Here is a 17,368-nt window from a genome sequence, read left to right as displayed (position 1 = left end):
TTGTCAGCCGTCATCACGTAAAAACAACGAATCAAAGAATTCAACTTTATATATAACTAATATAGTACAAAGGTGTAGATTAAAAATTACACCACTCCAGGCCCTTTTGTTTTCCACGTAATTAATATTGCCAATAATTAAGAAGTTCCGGGTCAAGTCCGATACCGATACCAATAGTATAATCACCTGTTACCTATTACCTTATCTGTATGTTCCGCATCTGACAGGCGCACCAGCAAACGGTGTATTCAGGATTAATATGCTTATTCAGGATTGATATGCTATATACACGGGTCATAATCACAGGGTTGACACTACAAAATTGTCAAATTTTTACAGGTCTATTGTATTTTAATCAGTAAGACTTTCTGAGATAATAATAAGAATACTAAAAATCTGGACTAAAAAATAAGGCGTATAGATACAGTTTTTAATTGACGTAAAACAGCGAATCAAAGAATTCAACTTTATTTATAACTAATATAGGACAATGCTGTTGATTAAAAAAATACTCCATTCCAGGACCTTTTGTTTTCCAAATAATTAATATTACCAATAATTGATAAGTTCCAGTTCGACGGGTTCAAACAGAAAAATTTGAAAGCAGAGAAAACTGTATCATATAATCGACATGACTTTATCAGATGACAATACTAATACTAAAATAAGGCTTGCGCATAGTTATATACTTTAATTCAGTCACGGACCCGCGACATCGTGACGGGTGTGTTCTAGCAGTATCAAAGCATGTCCAATTGACATAGCTTTTTTGTTTATTGCGACCGTAAAAAATGACTAAAAGAGTTTGAACATATATATTCACATTCTGACTTTTTAAATGCCCATTTAATTAGGTGGGTGTTTTTTTTTTTTAATGAGAATGTGAGATAACTATTGGTTCACAACTAATAGTATAACACCAGAAATGTATTGTGATTGCCAATGAGATACTCTAGTATACCGGTCATCAGTTATATTTTCAATGAATTAAAAGCTAACAGATTGTAAATGTTTTAGCGATGCAGTGTGATTTTTTAATCACAAAAGTATTTTATAAGTCAGGAACAGTAAATAGAACAACGAAAATATTCTACAGTTTCAGTTTATAAAAATGAAATAAGCCTCAGCACATACTTTCATTCCGATTTATCGAGCCGGGGAACCTCAATCATGTTGATCATCTGCCTTATTAGGGATGAATAATTCTGAAATATTTAGATTGAACATTAATTTAGTTTAGGAGTTCAAAATACTTTGTTTAATATACTTTAGTTATTGAATTTATGAGATTCGAATTTTCTGATGTCACAATTATAACATTTTAATTATATGTAGCAAAATCACAGCCCCCCAGAACATGAAACATATAGTTGATTCGATATTTCACAGCCTGAATTTTAAATGTTCGGGGAAACTATAGTGGGACGATTTTTTTAAAAAGTGGTGCGAGTTGGTAAAAAAGTGGGTCGGTTCGGTGTGGCCGAATTGCCAGTGGTGCGAGTTGTCTTGCTTCCAAGTCGATTTATTAAAAATGATACAAAAATGAAATCAACAACAACAAAAAAAAAAAAAAACAAGAACAAATAATGATAATCAGAATTGCTACATAAAATTGTGGTCTGTATGAATACATCTATGAATATCCACGTGTTCATTCATTTCGGATTTGTTAATTATTGGTACGTTGTTATGCATTGTTAAATATAATAATTTTGTGTGTCCTCGTCTTCACTGTAATGTTCGAATGTTATATCGATTTAAAATTTGATGTCTTCGAAATATTCAGTATTGGTCTTTTTAGGAAAAAAGAAAATAGCTCTATTATTTTAAATTAATATATATTAAGTTATTACGTATTTAACAAAGTCGTAAACACGAAAGGCAAAAGCCGCATTAAAGGACTTTTTGGTTGAACTCCCAAATTAGAATTCGAACAAACCTCTGTAACTATTCCTAACAATATGGCCGATGGAGTGAGAGAAGGCAGTCCACTGCCAGATAAAACTGCGCTTACAGAAGTAGTTCAGGTATAAATAAGAAAATATATTGCTGTAAAAGTCAGTTTCCATGTTATATTATCACTGTATATAAATTAATTGGCTGTCACTAGGCTAGAAGAGTGTATGAAAAGACACGTTTTATTTATGCATGGTACATGTATTTTTAAAAACACTAAACAATAGGTCATTTCTGAAATCATGTCTTTCACTGGAAAAGATCGACAAATTATGACGTTAATTACCAGATAAAAGGCACGCCTGTATCCCTGCTCTATTACAAGTTTACAGCACTTTCAAAATCCTAATTCTGTAGGGTAGAATATAAATAATTAATGTTCCGTAAGTACATAATCGTGATTGCGGTATGAATGAGAGAGGATGACTATCTGTTTAGATTTTAATTTCCCAATGTTTTGTGCTGTATAAAATAAAACCTTTTTACCCGTTTACTCAACATGTGTTGTATATTTCTATGCATACATTTTTGTCACTTGGTGATGGAAGTCACATGACAGATTTGTCTGAAAAACTGGGTCCCCAAACTGGCCTATTACTAGTGTTGTTCTGATGATCGGAATAAGTCGGAAATCAGTTGGTTGGGCCTGGCGATGTCGATAATCGATTGGGATTTTGTTCAATCGATTGTCGTTAAAGTTTCCGAACTTTTAGCTTACATGTATCAACTTCCGGTCTGTTTACGGTTTGCATTTTATATGCGCAGTCAAACAATATTAACAAAAATTATCAGTCGATGACAGTAACAATGTCAAACATCCCATAATTAAAATATTAACCCAATTTCCTTCTTTATAAACGTGACTAAAGCATTTGCAGATTGATGGAATGTTATTTAACGTAAATAACTTTGTATGAAATACTTTTTCTTTCATTTATACGGTACTTGCCCTTGTTACTTGAGAGCGGTACAAATCATTCTGATTTTAGACAAAATAATTTCGTTGCTTCATTAGAACGTGTTGCAAATTGCCTTTTAGTTATGTTTTATCCATTTGTAGCATCAAAAACGTCATATTCCTTTCCAAATTGCTTGCCAAACATCGTTTATTTTTGTAAATTTTCTGAAATTTGTCCGCCATTTATAAAATATAAGAATCTCGAATCGAATACCGTTCAACTATGTAATAATTCCGCATTCTTCACGACTTGCAATTATAAGATCTTATAAGTTCAGACGCACAAATGACACAATTGACAGAAATTAATGATCACAAAAGTGAAAAAAAGCGTTCTACACGAATTAACAGACATATTGTTTTAATACCTTTTGTTTACTGTATGTATTATAATGCAAATGCATTGTTTTATTTCTTTGTCTTAATTTTAAATTTCTAAAAGTTAAAAACTTTATATATCTTTTCCTAATTAGAAGCATTCAAATTTTCATACAGCTATGTTATTAAAATTGTTTTGTGAGTAACACCATTAATGTTAGTGTCACTGTTGGTAATTAATGTTGTAATTATGAGATAAAATATGTTCAATATGAATCTTAATTCTTATTAATTCATTGTTTTAACTGCTGAATAGATAATTATCAAAGGTACCAGGATTAATATTTAGTACACCAGTATATATGAAAAGGAAACAAAAGATCAAATATGAATAAATAAACTCTGCAATGATATGGAATGTACACATTAGACATGTACATTGAGACTAAATGCATGATTTCCTTTGAAAAAAAGGGCAAGGTATTATGATCCGATTATAACAGATAGTCGGTTGGTTGCTGTCAACCGATTGTAATAGATAATCGGTTGGTAATTTCAACCGATTATCCAACACTACCTATTACAATACATGTACATTGTACCTTGGCATGAATCCTGGTCCGTTCGCCCAAAATCATCTTCGCTCCCATTCTCGTTCTCAGGTTTTCACATTCACACCTTGTTCATTCACAACCTTTTTTTAATGGTTTGTAATTATGTTCTTTTATTGATATGATATAGATAATTTAAACAAAGAAATTTTGTATTTTATTCATGTTTGATATTGTTCAATTTTTTGTGTTATTAACCAAACTTGAAATAAATTAAGTGACATTTTAAAAACATACATGACATAACATGTTTATGAATTATTTCTATCTTTACAAAATGGATAATGAAAATGGTCATGATGATCTAAGACTAAGTCAATCATCTCTAACATATCTAAGACTTGAAAAAGAAAGACAGAAGATTCAAAACAACTATCAAAATCGTCAAAAACTGTAAAAAATATTTTTTTTCTTTTTTTTTCTTCAAAGATCTTCATTGTTTACTCCTACCACACTTATTATACTTTACACCATTAAATGGTGTAAAGTATAATAAGTGTGGTAGGACAGGACCAAACATATCAGTTCTGGAAGTCTGCAATTGGGCAGTGTAAAAAAAATTGGGTAACTGTTACTCATTAATTAACTGAACCATTAGCAAATTCCTCTACTTCAGTGTCTATTTGTTTTTGACATTTATAAATAATAAAATAGTATATATGAACAGCTTGGAATAATTTCATAAATATAAATGTACAGATGTATTTCTAGAATTCTGCCTGGTAAAATTAAAATCTTATCTACAGGTTGATAAATACAATCATTTTTTTTCTACAATTTGAATTGATCAAACATGTACAGTTGTACATTTGTACTGTCAAATGGTCCAAAGATCTTATCATTTTCATATTTATTTATAGATTAAAGGCACCAACAATTCAATTGAGTTCTCACACTCAGCATGTGGGTTGTGTGCTAAAGCTTTTGGATTGATGGCTTATAATTAGCTGGGAGAGACAACAGTGGAAAGTTTTTAAGAGTCATATAAAATCACTTTACATATTTTGTGCAGATATACATGTATTAATGATGTCATTAATCAGGAAAGAGGACTAACATCTCATATATCACATATAAATACCTATGAACTTAAAATTAGGTTTGCAAAGAGAACATTTATGCATTGGAGACCTTTGATATTCTTTCCAACTGACTTAGTTTTAATGGAGTGTTCCTTTTGTAGGAGCCAGTGAAGATAGCAGGAGCATCAGATATAGACACCTCCTCTGATGTACCAAGTATACCAGCTGGTCCTCCTAAACCTAAACCAAAAAGAGGTATAGAATACACTTGATCTTACCTGTATTTAACTTTATTATAATTTGCATTAAATACAAATAGATTTTATGCATAAAATAATTACAATCAATGGCAGTTGTTCGGAATCTATCATCCATGTTCATGATGATGATACAGATAACAAATTGGTTAAACCTTTCCTCCATTGAATTATTTTTTTGCATACTTGATTCGCATAGGATTTTTTTAATAAAATGCTGAACATATGCTTTAAAGTATTAAGGCATTGTGAAAAACAACTATTTCATCAAATAAATTTAAGTCAGATATTCCTATGGATACATATTGGATACAAATTTTATTAAGTCAACTGCAGACACTTTGTAGTCAAAGTGTTACAACTGAGGTACTACACAGGCGTCAAAAGGCGTCATTATGGAGTAAGGGGGTGGCGTCAAAAGGCGTCATTATGGAGTAAGGGGGTGGCATCAAAAGGCGTCATTATGGAGGAAAGGGCTAAATAGTCAGAATAAAATCTAAAAGATGTTTAAAGTTCTAATGCCTATTTTCATGATGTTTAAGGCATAATTCTAAAATATTTTTATACTGATGTCTGTCAGACTGGTGACTTTATATAAGCATCTGTAGAATTTTATTTAATATATTTAGTATACATCTTGATTTTGGTGAGTTATTGCATTTTGAATTGCTTGTATATTGTGTTTGCATTCTTCTGAATTTGTAGATGAATCTTGAAGTCTTATCTGGATTTTCCGTCTATTGATTAATTTTGGTTAACTACAAGTTTTCATTTTACAGTAAGTAAAATTTAAAGAAATGTTTTGTAAACTGCATTCTTATGATCATGATGATCTCCACTTTTGCTGGTGTGAATTCTGTATTAGGCACGGTTTTAATGTAACACTAAGGAGATATTGGTTGAATTGACAATGAGACCTCTGAACACCAGAAACAAAAGGATGTACATGTAATCAATTTTAGGTTTAAACAAGGTATTCTATTATAAAAAAGATGTTTACTTTATTTAAAGCACCAGAACTACCAATATTTGAGAGAAAGAATTGGTTGATACATCTCCATTATGTCAGGAAGGAGTTTGATACATGTAAATCACTCATCAAAGAATCAATGGCCGAGAGTGGGGGCATGTGTGAATATGCTGTGTATGTGCAAGGTAAGATTGTGAATATCTACATGTAAAATGTAGTTTAATATATCAGACTCAGTACTTTTGATAGGAAGGCTAGCTAGATAGAACATAATTGAGAGTTGGAATAGAAATATGTATGAGTGACTAAATATATAAGACATATTTGATAAATTTTTCCTGAATATCATTGGTGGTGGGTACAGGGAGATTTTTGAGGGACAAGAAAATTTGTGTTTTTTTTAATTATCAGTTTAGAAGCAATCTAATAAGTTGTGGCAATGTTTCCTTCTGTCTGCCACTTAAGATAAGCAGATATGTATGAACTAGTGCTTTTATCATGTAAGTATTAATTCCTTTTTTATGAAGGAAATTTTACATTATAAATTTAAAATAAGGATTTAAAAAAAACTGGTTGTTACACTTTTATACTTTCAGCATTGATATTAAGACAGGAAGGTAGGATACAAGAATCTCTAGAATTGTTTCAGACCTGTACATTACTTAATCCTCATAGTGCTGATAATCTGAAACAAGTAGCAAGATCACTGTAAGTCATACAATCTAAATCATGAAAATATATTAAGATTCACAACTTAAATGATTTCAAGGAATTTATTTTTTATAAACTCAGAAGAATGAAAGAGAATCTTTAGAATGTATAAAATTGAAATGAAAAGCCTGACAATTGTATGACATTTATTTCCTTCAACCGATGCACATTCTTATTTATTTATTACAGAAACAAATAGTTTAATTCATTTAAAAACAAAATTGAAATTTTTTATGCTATCATTTTACTGTTTTTGATACTTCATCTAAAGGAAATGGAATTAACCTAGGTTGAACTAATTATATATTTAAAGATATTATCTAATACATGTCTCATTTTAATCAACTTTTTGTTTCAACATTTTAATCAACAGATTCCTATTGGCTAGGCACAAAGCTGCACTTGATGTTTATAATGAAGCCATCAAACTTAATGAGAGAGATTGGGCAAGTCTTTGAACACATTAAAGTTATAATGTTCAGATATCCATTTTCTTTTTAGATAATGAAAAGGGAGTATTTCATTTTATTCTTTAAAACAATATGGATAGGGGGGAAAGTACAGTGAACTAATTAAATTTGCATCATCTTTTTATAATCATTGATTATAATGTAGTATTTAAATCTAAAATCTACTTTTTCACTGTAGCTTTCGTTTGATTATTGTTCAAACTAATTATATAAAGATTCTACATGCTAGTTTTTCTGATTGTCAGAAAGGAGAAATTAAAAGTCAATTTTTTAGTTGTTCTGGAGTTATCTCCCATATAAGTGTTAAATTACATTGAATTGTCTCCCATATTGTGACTACATATATTCTTACTCTAAATTATGAAATAAATTTATTGATGAGAAATAAGATATGCAGTAATATATTTTAAATGTTGCTAATATTTTCAGGAAATAGCTCATAACCAAGGAGTTTGTAACATGTACTTAAGAGAATATGACAAGGTATTTAGTGAATCACAAAAGTTCATGTATTGCAGATTTAATCATTTAAAGACAGTAACAATTAGGCCACTTAAACTTCCACAGATATTTTAGTTTCATGCATGCATTAACAAATAAAGCTGTTTTAAATGGCTGAAACATCAGCATTCAATAACATTTAATTGAAATTGAATATCAGTAACTCTACAATCATATTTTGTTAATAGTCTTTTAGAAATATATTAGCAGAATTTAGTGATTTATATACTTACTCAATGTCAGTCAGATAAAAAAAACAAACACCTGAAAAAAACATGTTTTCTTTCTTTAAAATAGTGGCAAGGGGAACATTTTGGCAACTGCCTAGAAAATCTTGTATCCAATTTAACAGAAAATTAATTATATTTAATCTCTTTGTAGGCAAAACATTGTTTGACCCAGGCTCTGACATTTAAAAGACATGAGATAACATTTTTAATGCTAGGGAAAATTTATTTAATGGAGGGCAATATAAATGGTGCAATAGATATATACAAACAAGCTGTGGAGTGAGTATAAAAGTTAAACAAGAAAAATGTGTCCATAAAACATTACCATGTTTAGGGAACAACAAAATTTAGATCAAAAACTTATCTGGCATATAATAAAAAAAATCCTATCATGGCATCAAATGAACAACTGTACTAGGATTTGAGTTAATATATTATCTAAAATCAAGGAATGGCTACTTTTTGCATTAATTTAGCTTATCCAATATTAATTTTGAAAAAGTGTATCCTTTAGTATATTATCTTGCTAATGCCATTTAGTGATTTCCTGAAAGCAGAATATGTTTTGTTTAAAAATTTGACTATCAGATCCAAGTGGGTGAAGATATATTACAAATATTTCATTGGTTTTAGGTATTCTCCAGAAAATCCTGACATGTTAACTACACTCGGCCTATTGTACATGCAGGTGAGTCAATTAACAATTATTAGTATAAAATGATAAATAAATCAATACCATATCTGTACAATGCTTATATTTGTATTTATATTCAAATCTTTTATAAATTTAAAGTTTCTGCCAGCTTGAAAACAATTAACATATACCTATAATTTGGCTAGTTGTGGGCCTGGCCCGTTTTACCACTGAATGGATGAAACCAAATACTTTAAAATTTGTTTTTACTGCTTCTGCTCCAATCAGAAGCCAGGTATGATAAAGAATTGGCTTATAGTCCTTAAATTTTACACATTAATCGTTGTACAAAACTTGAGTTAGAAACACCAAATCCAGTGTTGAGATCTGATTGATAATTGTACTCAAAGTGATTACGGTACCGGTATGACCCCAAGGCCAGACTGGTGAATTTTGAGTCTGAAAATTGTATAGGGAAGATTAAATTCTCTTCATGTTGACTGTTACTCTATGGGGTATAGCCTATAAGAATTAGCCTAAAAGAAATTATACAGAACTTGTAAGTCTTATATGCAGCAGGATATCTACATTTGACATTTACATATTATTACCCTGAATATGTATGTGTTAGTTATTACTGAATTCATCTATAAATTCTTAAAAGATCTCCAATTATAGTACGAAATTATGTGATAAATCTTAAAACAGATTCAATAATAATATTTATTGTTTAACCATATTTAATTTTTTCACTGGTCTTAGTGCAAACTTATTAAGAAAATAATACAATATTCTAAGGAGTTATAGTTCTTTATTTATCTCAAGAGTGTTTTCCCAAACTATTATGCATTATTCTTTAGGTAACCCAGTTCCAGAAAGCATTTGAAAATTTGGGCAATGCCATGACCTATGACCCTTCCCATGTGAAGGCCATCATGGCAGCAGGAAGTATGATGCAGACACATGGCGACTTTGATGTTGCTCTGAACAAGTATAGAGTAGCTGCTGTGGGGACACCTGAAAGTCCGCCATTGTGGAATAATATTGGAATGGCCTTCTTTGGAAAGAAGAAATATGTGGCTGTAAGTTATATTGTTGCCCTGAAAAAAATTTTGCACTTAAATTTCACCGAAGGAACTAATTTTTTTCCAGAAGAAATTTATCGTCAGTTTACTTATGCTTAGGGAAGAGTTCTAACTGAATTTCAATAGATAATAAAACAACATAAGTACTAAGTATGTTTAGATAGAGTCATTTTTCCAGTGAGTTTCCATGCAACTCTTTCAAAATGACTCCTATCCATGTGTGAATAATAAAAGCTGTTTAAAATTCATCTTGACAGAGTACGTTTATTAGAAGATCATTTTGTTTCACAAACAGAAACTAAGCATGAAAAAACAGTTTTGATGTAAAAAAAAAAACATGTGGTATTAATTGTTCATTTATTAATTTACCTGTGCACTTAAAAAGGCTAGCTTTTGATTCTCTTTCAAGAAGAACCTAGGTACAAATATAGCCCTTTTGCAATATTTACATTAGGAAACTGATTTGATCATGTTTTTTCCCCATCCATAGGCTATCAGCTGTCTTAAGAGAGCCAACTACTTAGCTCCCTTTGACTGGAAGATATTGTACAACCTAGGACTGGTACATCTCACCATGCAACAATATGCCTCAGCTTTCCACTTCCTTAGTGCTGCTATAAATCTCAGACCAAAAATGTCTGCTTTATTTTCATTACTAGCAGGTAAGTAGATAAATTATAAGCCTGGTATCCCAGCCTGATATCTAGCTGCACGTTGTATACTGACAAGATTAGCCAGGACCCCAGGCTAATAAGTTATTATTTAATAAGATCAGTACCAAGGCAAAATAGATTTAGAATAGTTTGGATCATTAGAAACTTATTGAAATGTCATCGATGCATAAATACATGTACTGATGGTAATATTTTATTTTGTTGTCATATGGAATAATTTGCAAGTAATAATTATAATGAATAAATAATAATTTGTGAAACCAATAGATTTTTGGATGTTATTTTCTGTAGAAAATAATTTATAATTTCAGTGGCATTATCGTATTTAGAAGACCCAGACAATGCTAAGCAAGCTTATGAACAGGCTATTGGTCTTGATCAGTAAGTTTACAATTATAGGGTACTTGTCAATTTCTGTTCCTTTGTAAGGAAGGAATGCAACATTTTTTTTGCCCCACCTATGATAGTTACGGTAAATGGAAATAATTTTTGGTAAATTTGTGCTGTCAGGCCCTGGATTCCTGTCACATTAAGCCGATTACAATATGGCTTTGGTTAATTTTTATTATCCTTTTGAAGGATATGCCCAAAACAAATAATGATTTTGTCATAATATATTATCTTTAGGACTCATTTATGTATACTTAGTGTGCCTTTTGATTTATTTAAACTCTGTATGAAAATCCCTGTCTAGATTTTAAAATCATATTTGTGGTACTTCTTGGTGCCGTAGAGCTATGAGAGGCTTAAATTTATTCAGAATGATATTTTTACAGGAAAGATCCCAACATCCCATTGAATTTTGCTATATTCTTGTATAACAAAGGAGATAAGAGGGAAGCATCTAGTCAGTTCAGGGAGTTTGAATCTAGAGTTAAAGCTGGTCAGGGGAGCTTGGATGCTGAGGTAATGTAGTCAACATTTACACATGGTGATGTTTAAAATAAAACAGGTGGCCTTTAAAAAATTATCAATAGAAAAATCACCATCATCAAATTTTGGTTATCACCAAATCCAAAACATTTGCATTTAGACCATCCTCTTTTCAGACATTCATCACATTGTCTTTTTTAATTTAAATTGAAGTCAGTTAATGCATATTTAATTAATTATAAAACAAATGTCTGATTTATTTCTTACTGATCATTGAACTTTGTAAAATAGTCCTACCTTTAATGACAAGCATAACAAAACATTCATATATGTTTACCTTTAATCCAGAAGAGATGCTTTCTGATCTTATTAAGAGACTACAAAACTATTAACTGATCAATAAATCTGAATGTCCAACAATTGATATTTGTAGTATAGTACTTATATGTCCAAGGATGCAGTATTAAAACTTATGATAAGTATAAATTTATAGAATGAAACTGACATTAGTAAATTGTCACTTTTCAACGATCAGTCCACATAGTTTGATTTAAAATTTGTGGTAAAAATTGACATTTTAATGATATGAGAGTATAAGGGGGTCACTGGATTGGTCTTTGCTGTTTAAATCACTTTATAAAATATGACAGATGTATGAAAAACACAAAATTAACAATTCAGCAGTATCACTACAGCACAAAGATAAAATTGATTTTGTTATTTTCACTTATTTTCACACATTAGGCCACGGTTTTTTAATTTGTTGGTTTACGGATTTTCTCCATGAAAAAGTCAGGTCGGTCGGTCGGAAAAAAAAAGAAAAAAAAATCTTTCAAGACAGAAAACTGATATGCAAAATAAAAATATATTTCACCTTTCTAATAATATATTTGTCATAATATTTTTTCAACGTTCTTAAATTTTAGTTTGATGAAATATTATTGCTCAACTGTAAACATCGCATGACATTGTCGACATTGTCTAATAATTTCCCGTAAAAAAAAAGGGGGGTACACGGACAAAGACGAAATTAAATCGTCATTTCACAAACAAGAAAAACAGATTCCAGTCAGTTATTTGACTTAGCTTTTAATCAAAACTTGGTGAAAAATAATAAGCACGAAAACTGATAAAGAAAGAAAAAAGTAAAAACGTCGTACGAAAATAAGTTCCAACACATGTGTCAAAAACGTAATAGACTCGTCCACTGGAAAAACGAGAATATCAGGTTAAATAATCTGTTGTCATGCATTCCCGTTTTTTTATCCAAATGGACGATATTTTTTTATTATCCATAAAACAAGAAAATATCAAATGATTTGTTAAAATTCAGTATTTTAACTTGATGTCTTGAACTTCCACCTGTCCACATTTGGACAAGTCTATTTATATGAGAACATGCATCTTACGGACTGGTTACAAATAAGGGAAATGAACTTATTGTGTAATTGGTTTTAAACACAGGTTTCGTTCCGCAAAATTATTTGCGCAAATGACATTTCAAGGTCATTAATAATTGATTTGTCTATTTTGGGAAAGGAAACTGAAAGTTTCATTTTTCACAGCAGAAAGTGTCATCACTTCTGTTAGTGATTAATGCATTTCATTTCATAAAAAAGGATATTTTAATTATTTTTCAGGGATAATGCATTTGTTAGGGTCGGCGAGAATAAAAAAAAGCCTGAAAATTCGATTTTATTTTTATTTTGGAAATCGGCAAAATCGGGTCGGCGGATCCGTAAACCAACAAATTAAAAAATCCTGGCCTTAGGTACAATATCTTGAAACAGTTGAGATCAGATTGTGTAAGATAATTTTTACAATATACAAAGCTAAAATGTTTGTGATATTTTACATAAAAATATATTCTTATTTTATATTCAGACACAAGAAGCAGCCACCAAATTAGCTACTGCCCTACAAGTTGGTGATAGCTTAGTCTGGAAAACTCCACCCAAGCCTGAACCTCAACCAGAGGCTCCATCAGACTCTAATGCCAACAAATTACCACCTTCTTATGTCAAGGAGCCACCAGTATCCCAGACGGACACAGGACCAGCCGAAGTCCCACCGTCACCTGCCCCAACACCAATTATACCACCTTACGATCCATACGAGGATGACAGGCAATCCAGAGCTAGTTATCGTCAAGAGGCAGAAACACCAACCCCGCATCCTGCTCCAAATAGGGTAATGGGTGGACTGCCACCACTGGCAGCCATGGGTGGGATGGGTGGTAAGACACTCCCTGCTTTGTCACGGACGATAAGACAGTCTGATATAGATAAGTTACCTCCCCCTCCCTCTACAGAGCTCCCACCGTCCTATGATGAGGCTATTGATGAAGTGGAACATCCTCCTCCTTCAAAGGAGAAAAGACAAATGGAACCAGCTATTTGAGGATTTTAATGGTGAAGGACTTCAGTATCTTTTAAATTGAATTTGGTGGCATGTGTAATAATGAATGGTTAATTGTACCTCCCTTTGAGGTGACAAGAACATGTTTTCCAAATGCCAGAATATTTTATTCTCTTTTTCATATCTCGCAAATTATTTGGGTGTATCTGAAAAAATAAATGAGACTGGTAGGATAAGTCACATTTTTCTCATATTTCTCAGTTCATATTGTAAACTTGCAAACCAAGGCTGACAGTGACACATAAATGAATGTTGTTATACTATTGGAGTAAAAAGAGAGCATAATCTCATGTTTAATAAGCATACCTTGAATACTATTTATAAATGACTCTTTTGACACAGTCACAATATAAACATCAATAGTTATTCTGTATGTACTGAGTACATTAACTTTTAATCATATTGAAAAATGTTTGCTATGAAGGATTTTAAAATACATGTAGAAGTTTTGATCTTTGAAAAATTGAAAAGGTTTTAATGTAATTTATTGATTTTCCGATAGTTTTGTCTTTATATCTATTTATAGAATTACATCTGTATGTTTGTGAATTTGTCTGTGATATTTGTTATGATTTCTTTTTAATAAAAAGAAAATAACATTTGTTTATTGTCAGATAAAATAGAATTTGGATATAGTATGGTAACATACTCTTTAAAAGCAGGTCTTTTCTGTAAATGCACATTTCTATTAACTCAAAAACTGAATAAAAGTCTGAAGGACTTTTATGTTAAGTTTGTGAGTAGGAGCCCCGGTTAACACATCAATAACCTCTAGAAAAAATGGGTTTAATCCTTATAATTCTTAAGCTAAATAATAGCGATTTTTAATTAACATTGGTTTTGTAAATGCTACTATAATAACCATCAAATGCACAATTGACATGTGGAAACTAAGGAGTCGGTGACTGTTAGTCCCCATATTGACTTTCTAAAATCCATAAATGTTCGAAAAATACAAATACAACGGAATCTAAAATAAAATAGCACATACCGCCAAAACTTCAAATTAATGAGATATAATATTCAAAACCTACAAGTAACGAAATAATCTTTCCAATGAGAGTTTTCATTTGTATGACGTTGTGTTTTGCTATGACGTTAATTCGCCAAATAATTCATGAAAGTTCGCAGAATTTTATTTGAATTTTAAATTTATACATTTTCGTAGCTTAAGTGTATTTATTTTATTTCTTTTTTTTCATATATGCACTAAAATAGACAACTGTAATGCATTTGTTTAAACCAGAGTCTAAATGACATAGATGTAAGCAACTAACGTATAAAGGGTACCCAAATTGCACCGAGTACCCAAATTGCACCTATTTAGAAAAAATAGCAACAGAAATCTTACAAGATTTCCTAGAGACTAAACAATTTGTATTTTTATGTTTTGATACTATGCACGTCTTTCAACATAGGTAAACATATTTAGATATACACAAAACGTTCACAGTATTTATCAACAGATGGACTGTTTACTGAAAAAGCAAAATGTACGAAAACGTCACCATGCGACGTCATCAAAACGTCACCTTTTAAAAATTAGCAAATACAATGTATTATAAGTATCCATTTCGTAAAGTATGAAGAGTAAGCACGAAATAATATTCAATTTTTCAAAATATTTGAAGAAATTAAACAAAAGCTCGGTTATTATACTTTTGACGATGTGAATTTAAGCATGGATGCAATTTGGGTACTCCTCATTACAGAATCATGGATAGTTTGGAGGTTGATTCAAACCCAATTTTTTATGACTCAATATGGATTAAAAAATTAAACTGGCATACCTATACAATAAAGAATGATAGGGCTACAAAATAAACACAGTATGGACATTTTTTTCTTAATCATAAAAAAACGTAGGTGAAAAAACTGTCAAAATAGGTGCAATTGGGGTACCGTCACGTTACAAGTATGGGTAACCATACACCCTTCAAACATAAAACAAAATGTTTATAACTACAAAAGGAAGGTTGGGATTGATTTTGAGGTTATGGTCCCAAAAGGTTTAAGAATTAGGGGCCAAAAAAAGGGGCCCAAATAAGCATTTTTGTAGTTTCCAGTTGATAATTTGTGTTTAAATGTATAAATCTCTCTGAAATTATACCACAAGTTTCCATACTACAAAGGGAATGGTATGGGGGTTATGGCTCAAATCATTTATCAATTAGGGACAAGAACAAGGGGTTTTCTGGTTAAAGGACAATTAAGACAATTTAAAAGCAGTGTAAGGGAGGTAATCCAATTCCATTTAAAGATTTCAGAAATGAAAAAGAAAACTTCTTCGTTATTCTTTTTTGAGGGGATTAATATCCAACAGTAAAATGTATTGCTCAAATATTAAGTTCATTATACCACATTCATTCTGTGTCAGAAACCTATGCTGTGTCAACTATTTAATCACGGTCCAAATTCAGAGCTGTATCAAGCTTGAATGTTGTCTCCATACTTGCCCCAACTGTTCAGGGTTCCAACTCTGTGGTCGTATAAAGCTGCGCCCTACAGAGCATCTGGTTTGCATTATGAGACAATGCTTGGACTTATAAAATTTCTAGGTCAAAAACCATATTTTCAACTTTCTCCAAAGAAAACTAAATAAATGTTGAGGTCAAAAGGTCAATGGTCACAGTATCAGTTTATTGATTGAAATACGACTAAAAAAATCTGAATATATGATGAAAAATTGGTCCAGTCATTACCAAACTGGTCTTGAGAATTCCCTTCATCTTTGGTGGATACTGAGGATATATTAATCTTTATGTCAAAGGTCAAGGCTAAAGCGTCATTGTGTCAAACTTTCAACAAAAAGGATCATAACCCTTTGAAAAAAACAAGTTCACTAATGTGTTGGGTCAGTATATCAAAGTCAGAATTATCAGTACATTGCATTGAATTTCTAGAAAACTAGATAGTGGTTGTCTTTATATCTGTTGTAAATTGATCCCTATGGTAGATAGACAGACGGGCATTCTTATAAAATACTAATATACAACTTGGAAATAAACCATTACAACACACTTTCAACATAATTCTTGTGATTAAATATATGAATCAACAGCATATGCGAGGTCTGTAAAAAAGATTATCCTCTTCAATATTACAAAATACAATATTATATTTGATATCTACAACATTTTACTTATATAATCACATCTAAATCTAGTATCTCCTTTACTTGATATTAAGGATGAGTTAAATAGAGTATATAGTTCATATATTATTTTTTTTCAATTGTGTCATTTAAGGGGAGATAACTCTTTTAGTACAACATTAAAACTGGGCTCATAGGGATTTTTTTAATTTTTACTTGAAGTTCGGTGACACCATGTTTTCTTTTCATTTTCTTAAAACATATTACGAAACCTTTTATTTATTTCATAGAATTTTTTTATGCACACTGATGTGTATTTTCATGAACAAACTAACCAATTTTTGGCAATTTATAACGACTCATAGCTTGAAAAATAGCACGGTGACCCATACTTTTTTTTTTTATTTTTGAAAAGAGCATAGTAAAATCGTCATTTTGGCAAATTACAAAATAAATTCGGTCTCAGAAAATATATACTTGTGATCTACCTTAATAGTTCGAAACATTTGCTAATTCGCATATTCATATACTCCAAATACGTGACGGTGAGGACCAATTAATAATTTTGTTTTGTTTTTGGAAACCA

At 31.0% G+C, this 17,368-nt stretch overlaps 1 protein-coding gene across 1 annotated transcript; it reads left to right on the top strand.

Annotated features, from left to right (window-relative positions):
• Window positions 1-1,914: 1,914 nt before the first annotated feature.
• LOC134722032 (Bardet-Biedl syndrome 4 protein-like) lies at window positions 1,915-14,291 on the top strand. The gene is made up of 13 exons (XM_063585453.1): window positions 1,915-2,027; window positions 5,027-5,120; window positions 6,134-6,277; window positions 6,689-6,800; window positions 7,177-7,249; window positions 7,703-7,756; window positions 8,156-8,283; window positions 8,638-8,692; window positions 9,499-9,720; window positions 10,214-10,385; window positions 10,709-10,778; window positions 11,174-11,303; window positions 13,155-14,291. The coding sequence occupies exons 1-13, from the start codon at window positions 1,962-1,964 to the stop codon at window positions 13,668-13,670; spliced, it is 1,836 nt and encodes a 611-aa protein (XP_063441523.1). The 5' UTR covers window positions 1,915-1,961; the 3' UTR covers window positions 13,671-14,291.
• Window positions 14,292-17,368: the final 3,077 nt, after the last annotated feature.

Source organism: Mytilus trossulus, chromosome 6 (genome assembly GCF_036588685.1).
Source record: "Mytilus trossulus isolate FHL-02 chromosome 6, PNRI_Mtr1.1.1.hap1, whole genome shotgun sequence".
Classification (NCBI taxonomy): Eukaryota; Metazoa; Mollusca; class Bivalvia; order Mytilida; family Mytilidae; genus Mytilus; species Mytilus trossulus.
This window is presented reverse-complemented; position numbering and strand designations above follow the sequence as displayed.

Excerpts from the sequence above, each read along its gene's own strand:
- LOC134722032 (XM_063585453.1), top strand. The coding sequence starts at position 1,962 with ATGGCCGATGGAGTGAGAGAAGGCAGTCCACTGCCAGATAAAACTGCG. Across the intron at positions 10,779-11,173 it reads CAGGCTATTGGTCTTGATCA|GAAAGATCCCAACATCCCAT; the intron begins GTAAGTTTACAA and ends ATATTTTTACAG. Across the intron at positions 11,304-13,154 it reads AGGGGAGCTTGGATGCTGAG|ACACAAGAAGCAGCCACCAA; the intron begins GTAATGTAGTCA and ends TTTTATATTCAG.